General features: G+C 48.9%; 1 protein-coding gene across 4 annotated transcripts in view; it reads left to right on the top strand.

Annotated features, from left to right (window-relative positions):
* sema5ba (sema domain, seven thrombospondin repeats (type 1 and type 1-like), transmembrane domain (TM) and short cytoplasmic domain, (semaphorin) 5Ba) overlaps positions 1-7,500 on the top strand; it is a 118,879-nt gene that overhangs the window by 69,631 nt on the left and 41,748 nt on the right. For all 4 annotated transcript variants that reach the window (XM_076264023.1, XM_076264026.1, XM_076264024.1 and 1 more), the window contains 3 exons: positions 769-831; positions 2,157-2,255; positions 2,948-3,161. In XM_076264023.1, the coding sequence (XP_076120138.1) occupies positions 769-831; positions 2,157-2,255; positions 2,948-3,161 (376 nt within the window). The remainder of the gene's footprint in view (positions 1-768; positions 832-2,156; positions 2,256-2,947; positions 3,162-7,500) is intronic.

Below are 7,500 nucleotides of genomic sequence, written 5' to 3' on the forward strand. Positions count from 1 at the left end.
CTCTCTCTTTCTCACTTTCTCTCTCTCTCTCTCTCTCTCTCTCTCAGCAGTTGGCCTGTCCACCTCAGTGCTCTGATTATTTTCGCTGGTGGAGGAGACCTAAACGCAAAGTGATACCCATGAGATAGCCGTCCCTCTCTCTCAGGCCCCCGAGCACAAAGGAGGAAGGCGGCTCTGCACTGCCGGCCTCGCCTCCCTCTGCCAACAGAGAGCGTGAGGAGGGCGAGAGAGGGGGGAGAGTGTGTGTGGTTTGGAAGGGCCCGGTCTCTTGCTGTGTCACCGTTAACGGCCGCAAAAGCCCCATAATTGGTGTAGTGAAGAGGGAAGTTGTGGTTTGCGGTGAGTGTCTTGTGTGAGAGAAAGAGGGTAGGACTGGGCAGCTCTGTGCCAGCTAAGACGGGGGGGGGGGGGGGGGGGGGGAACATTAGCATGAAAATGGCATACGGTTGCACAGTCTCTCCTATTACCTTAGCTCCCCTGTGTGTGTGTGTGTGTAAAAGAGAGTGAGAGAGTGTTTGAGTTTATGTGTGTGTGTGTGCGTGCGTGGAGCTTTTTGGCCCACCTATCAACCTGTTTTGTGCAATTAAAGAAAACGACAGTAGCATTCTAATGCCCCCTTCATGTTGATGTATTGCAGTAACAGCAGTTGCGTAACAGCCTTCCCCAAAAACCCTCCCCCTGAAAAGCAGCTGTTGGCTGTGTGTGAATGAGGCGAGCAAGTCACTCTTTTTTTGTCTTTTTTGTTGTTGTTTATTTTTGGTTTCCCAGGCAACAGAATGGAGCCCGGACGAAGACACCAGGAGGTCCTGTCAGAGCAAAGGAAAGACAGAGGTAACTTTGAGACCCTCAGGTCCGTCCATCCCCCTTAAAAAAAGATCATTCTCTGCATCTTCTGACAGACTATTGGCCCGAGGACTGTGATTTATAGGGAATGTAGGACAGTGTTTGAATTGTTAGCATTTGCTTGATTTGGGGTTGTGTGTCTGCTCCTGGTAAGGCCTTTACAGCTACAGTAGGTTGCACAGTAATAGTCTGGACGCAATGAAGGCAGTAGATGGTAGGGACTGAAGTGTCTGAAAGGTGTTGCAAAGTGTCTGGAATAAAAAGAATAGGGAGCCAAGAAAAGACACTTCCTGCCTTTTTAGCATGCGAGGGGAAGGCAGGTTGGCTGCTGGCACTGATAACCGGTGCCATGATCATTCTGTTGTCTCGCTTTCTTTGGGGGAATTGATTACCATGTCATTTTTATCTCAAAAGGCCGGTAGGAAAAAGTATGAGGTAGACAGAGAGAGAGAGAGAGAGAGAGAGAGAGAAAGAAAGGGAGAGAGATGGGGGAGAGAGAGGGATAGAGAGAGGGATAGAGAGAGGGAAGGGGGGGTGAAATGAAAGTTTATGGAGGAAAAAACTGTAATCACTTGTCTATGAAGCCTGGAAACGGGTCAGACCTTGTCTCTCTTTTATAAGGCTTTGACACTCCACAGGGTATTTTAAAATATTGTAATTTCATTCAGAGTTAAAATGAAACATAAAATCTTCTTTGTATGACAGTTTTGCTGATATTGACGGGAAAAGGCACAGGGGGAAAATGGCTCCATCCTTCACTACGTCTAATGTAATTCTCATAGCTGCCAAAACAAAATGGAGGCAGGTTCCTTTGTGATGGCCACTGTGGGGACTGCTTATTCATTAAGCCGAAGTTGGCAGACAAAACAAAACATAGAAACCTCAGCAAGCCTATTAATCACTCTGTCATGTATGTGCAAAGTAGACTAACAGTGATATTAGTTTCTCAAGGCTTCAGCTAGATTGGATATTCTAGAAGTCTGTGGGTTAATAGACAATCAGTGTTGACCACAGAGATGAGCACTGAGACCAAAAGATGAAGTTTAAAGCAGCCATGGCACTCCTCATACAGAGGAGAACGTTAGGCTAGGCCTGACTCATTATTGATCCCTAGTCAATTGCGGAGTGTAGAGTTCTAATTGGTGTTGGATTCTGAGCTAGGACTTTAATTGGTGTCAGTTGGAGAGTGTATAGCAGTAATTGGTGGTGTTATTTGGTGAGTGTAGAACTGTAATTGCTGGTGGTAGTTGGTGGGTGGGTGTTAGTTGGGGCTGTGTTTGGAGAGACCCTCACAAGTGTACTGCCCCCTGCAGGTGGAGTGTCAGAACTACATCCGGGTGCTTCTGATCAACAAGACGGAGGTGATGACCTGCGGAACCAACGCCTTCCAGCCTCTCTGTATGATCCGCGAGGTGGGTGAAGACTGTGAATGGGTTAAGGTCAATTCAAGGTCAAGGTCAATTTTGAAAGCAAAAAAAAATTGTTGTCGACAGATGTCGCAGAGCTGTAGGTTTTCATAGTCCAGCGGCAGCAACAAATAGTTGAAAAGAACGTCAACTAGTTTCTATATCAACTTGGACATTGTCGTTACATTTCACTGTGAAATGACACACACCATGACCAACACTTTGGGTTTATATCAAATCAGAGTATGCAACAATGTCTTTGCTGTTTCAAATGTTTTGATGTATGTCACCCTAGCAGACACAAATTTTGTCTCTTTTACAATATATTTTGTCTAGCGATGCTTGTCACCTGAACTATAAATTGGCCTTTATGGTGACAGAGAGTAGTGTGTGTGTGTGTGTTTATTTTATGGTGGTTTTATGAGGGTGCCTCAATTCAACTCTCCAAGCTGATTCATGATGATGGTGGCCACGATGGTGTTTCGCTCTCGGGAAGCAGAAACCAGTCGGGGTTAGTGGATGTGAATGACTGGAGGGGAATTGAACCAGCCTGATTTTTATCTTGATCCCCTCTTAAGGACTCACACTGCATGCACCCCCCCCCCCCCCCTGCCACCACTTGCCCTCCAAAGTAACAGTGTTTCTTATCTTCCTATCTCTCTCTCCTCTCTCCCACTCTACTCTTTCTCTCTCTCCAGGTCGGTAATCTGAGCAACGTGCTAGAGAAGGTGAACGGTGTGGCTCGCTGCCCGTACGACCCGCGCCACAACTCCACGGCCGTGGTGACCGAGAGCGGCGAGCTGTACGCCGCCACGGTCATCGACTTCTCGGGCCGCGACCCTGTCATCTACCGCAGCCTGGGCGGCCTGCCTCCCCTCAGGACGGCGCAGTACAACTCCAAGTGGCTCAACGGTAACCATGGAGTTCTCCCCCCGTCTCTCACACAGACAAACACATACACACACACACACACACACACACACACACACACACACCCTTCTCCGTCAAACCCTGCTGCCCCTTGTCAGCACACACACTCACTCTAGTCGTCCACTGGCTGGCCTGCTGACACCCACTGAGCATGAAGGGGAAAAAACTGTGATTGGCAGCGGGCGAAATGGTGTGTGTGTGTGTGTGTGTGTGTGAGAGAATGGTAGCTGTGATTGGCAGCGGGCGAAATGGCAGGTTAAAGCACCACGCCAGCCTACTGTTTTTATTCTGTTTTTTTTTTTTTTTTTTTTTTTTTAACAAACATGGGCACCATCCATATTCTTTGGAGGTTCGACATCACTCCAACACCCTTAATGCACCAGAGGATATAGCTCGATAAAACCCAGGTGATTCACTGTGATGTTGACAAAGATAATCTCCATGTGAGAGCTTGCTCATATGCAGTTGCTCTTCTAGGAAAACAAACCCGCTGTGTCCTAATCATAAGACCGAGAATGAAAAAAGAATGGGTATCTTGTGATTTGCTCGTAATCTGTGTGTGCGTGTGTGCGTGTCCGTGCGTGCGTGTGTGTGTGTGTGTGTGTGTGTGTGTGTGTGTGTGTGTGTGTGTGTGAGGGAGCGAGCGGAGTGCATTGTGAAGCAGTGCTCAGGTGTTTGTAGGGATCACACAGACCCCTGATAATCCGCTGATAAGTCAGTGCGACTCAGCAAGCAGCAGCAGGAGACTTGAGCACTCTACATGCTGATGAGCGACGGAGACTTGAGCACTGTACATGCTGATGAGCGACACAGGGGAGGCGCACGAGGAGTCCTCACAAGAGTTGCACAATCCCTACAACCCTACAACTCAGAAGGGAACATACAGATCCATGTCACACACACACACACACACACACACACACACACACACACACACAGAGAGTGCTATATAGACTCCAATTCATTGCTGAGCACATCCCCGATGTCATAATCATTATGCATTCTAAGAGTGCCGCCAGGGCTGGGAGATACTGAGAATGGCCTCAGAAGTGTCAGGGATGAGAGAGAGAGAGAGAGGGATGGGGAGAGAGAAGGAGTGAGGAGAGAGAGAGAGAGAGAGGGAGATCGAAGCCGACGGATGAACTTCAATCAGTGGTGCCTCTCCCTTTTTAAAGAGGCATGGAAGTGTCCCTAATCTTCAGGCTGCTGATGTGGAGCCTTCTCCCTTCTGCCCCACAGAGTGCACAATACATCCTGACACCAGCAGAATCTGAGAGGGAGAGGGAATGAGTCGGAGGGGACGTGGGAGGAGTGGAGAGGGGGAAGAACAGAGGAGGAGAGAGGGAGTGTGAGGATGAGGAGCTGTAAATGATACAGTGTGTGGGTGGGGGGGGATAAAGCGAGGTCAAGGCGAGCAAGGGAGGGAGGGCGCGATGCAGAGGATGGAGGTGTGTGAGTCTCCCTCTTTCTCTCTTCCCCTCTTTCTCTCTTCCCCTCTCCTCCCCCCTGCACTAGCAGAATAGTTCACATGTGAGAGTTGGAGGAGGAGAGGTAGAGATGAAAAGAGGGATGGAGGAGGAGAGCAATGGAGAGGTAGAGATAAAGAGAGGGATGGAGAGTGAAGGAGAACAGAGAGGGAGGTAGAGAGCAGTAGGCAGGGTGGTGCAGATAGACTCGCAGAGCAGCCAGCGGTGTAATTATTCCTCGCGGCAGGGAGAGGGTGAAATTACCACGGCAACGCTTCACGCCACCCCGGGCTACAGCCCCGCCTCGGTGCCGGGCCACCTGCGTGAGAGAAAGAGGGAGGAAGAGAAAGAGAGAGAGGGAGAGAGAGAGAAGAAAAGAGAAGAAGAGAAGAGAAGAAGAGAAAGGAAGTTCAGGACTGAGAGAGGTTGTTTTTAGACTCTCTGCATCAGCATGATTAACACACAGACCAGGGCCCTCTTGCTCTCATGCTGCTACATATGCATATGGATGTCCACTTCAGCCACTGTATGCTCACTGCCGACTGCAAGTTTGTGTGTTGTGTGTGTGTGTTGTATGTATGTGTTGTGTGTGTTGCGTGCGGAGCAGGAAGTGTCTCTTAGAAATAGCCTCTACCTCCTCTCCAGCACATCATTTTCTCATTCTCCATCGATCCCTTTGTTCTCTGGCATTTTCAGCTGAGCAGCACAGAACCACATCCACTCACGCAAGCAGCCAAGCAAGCAAGAGCTCCCATTTACACACACACACACACACACACACACACACACACACACACACACACACACACACACACACACACACAGATCTTTTCCACAGAAGGGGAGGGGGGGGGGGTGTTGAGAGGAGTAAGTCTTGAGTAGCGGCTGCTTCCTGGGTCATGGCTGGTTGTCAGAGGAGCCCAGAGCCCCAAGAGGCCTGTTAACACTCCAGGGGTGCAGACTAGAACTGTTTCCAACCCTCCTGGTGATTTAGATATGATGCTTACTTGCAGACATTATGTGGACATAATGTGTGAATGACACCGACGCACATGAACAGAATCTCTGCATGTTCTTCGCTTCGTTCAGACACAAGTTCATTTACACAATGTCCGTCTGAAATACTAGGAGGGGAGTCGTGTAAGAGCCGCCTAAGTTCGGGGTTCCAAATGTCGGGATATTTTGTTCAGATATACAGTCCAACTGCTTGATATCCACGGAACATGCAGACTTACACCTATGTCTGAACGCAGTTTAGGACTAGGAATCACGCAGTATGGATAAGGACTGGGATTCACACAGTACCGACTATGACTGGGAATCACACAGTACGGATTAGGATTAGCACCGGGAATCATGCAGTATGGATTAGGATTAGGACTGGGCATCACGCAGTACGGATTAAGACTAGGACTGAGAATCACACAGTACAGACTAGGTCTAGGACAGTGATTCTAGACACATTTCAGTGTTTATTTTTAAGCATGAATTTAATATTTTTGTAAAAATATGGATATTTGGCGGCAGCTACTGATAAATATTCACCACTGGTTCATGATCTACCATGCAGCACCCCAAAAATCCCAGTCAGTCACAATCTTAAAGGCAGAGGAGAGACAGAGGACAGCATCTAGTGTAGATTAAATATTAATTAAATTCTCATTTGAAGTCAGAAGCTACCCTTGTGTGTATACTGTAGGATTGTATGCATGTGTCTGTCTCTTCTCAAACACACACACACACACACACACACACACACACACACACACACACACACACACACACACACACACACACACACACACACACACACACACACACACAGAGTGACCAGGTGCCATAGGTGCCATAGGCACCATAGGGGGGTGGGGGGTGGGGGGGTTAAGCAGGCAAGGCGAGGCCATTCTGGTCCTAAAAGGTCTTAAGCAGGATAAATGTGGAGGAGGTGACTGGATAGAGATACGGCGTGGCAGCTGCTGAGCGACTGGAGCTGAATGCAGAGCCAGAGCCAGTGCCTGAGCTCAGGCCAGGGGATCCAGCCGGGTAGCCAGCACGGGCAGGGCTGGGGCTGGTGGTGGTGGTGGTGGGGCTGGTGGTGGTGGTAGTGTGTTTCTATGCAGGGACCAGCCTGGCAATGGCTGACCACACCTCACAGCAGCCGTTGGCATATCAATAAAGGCAGCTCTACAGCGAGAGGCCCCACACTGTCACACACTGAGCTCAGACGGACACACACACACACACACACACACACACACACACACACGGTCGTAGGAATACACAGCAGTAAAAACTAGATTTTTTTCGTCCTTCTCCTTCAAGTTTGCCCTCTTTTTCATAACACATGGTGCCAAGTTCGTCTCTTTTTTGCTGGCTCCCACATAGAACTGCTCTTTCGCTCTGTCTCTCCCAATGTGTAAAATGTGTGTGTGTGTGTGTGTGTGTGTGTGTGGGTATGTGTTTGTGCGTGCGGGCAAGAGAGGGAGCATTTCTGAACGAAAGAAAGGTCTGCTTTTGCTTTTGTTTGGCATAAGAATGCGTTTTTTTGACAGCCAGGCTGTCGGGAATCCTGGGCAATCTGTTTACTTTCAGCTGTAGAGCCATTAAAAAAGGCGGTTTGTCATATTGACACCCACGCGTGCCAAACACATTCGCTAGATATGAAAGAACACACACACACACACACACACATGCATGGACATACACAAGCACACATAAGAGACCCCTTAGCTCAGGTATGCCCTTGCTGACAGCTAGCCGTCAATCAGGGAGCCTCTTGTTTAATTTGTGCTGATGGCTCTCTCCTTTGCACCCCCGGTAATAATTATCACCAACTCCCATCGCGCCATTACTGG

This window comes from Alosa pseudoharengus, unplaced genomic scaffold (assembly GCF_046254945.1).
Source record: "Alosa pseudoharengus isolate Yale_2024_CS ecotype anadromous, Long Island Sound unplaced genomic scaffold, YU_APseudo_1.1 YU_APseudo_1.1_scf_3, whole genome shotgun sequence".
Lineage (NCBI taxonomy): Eukaryota > Metazoa > Chordata > Actinopteri > Clupeiformes > Clupeidae > Alosa > Alosa pseudoharengus.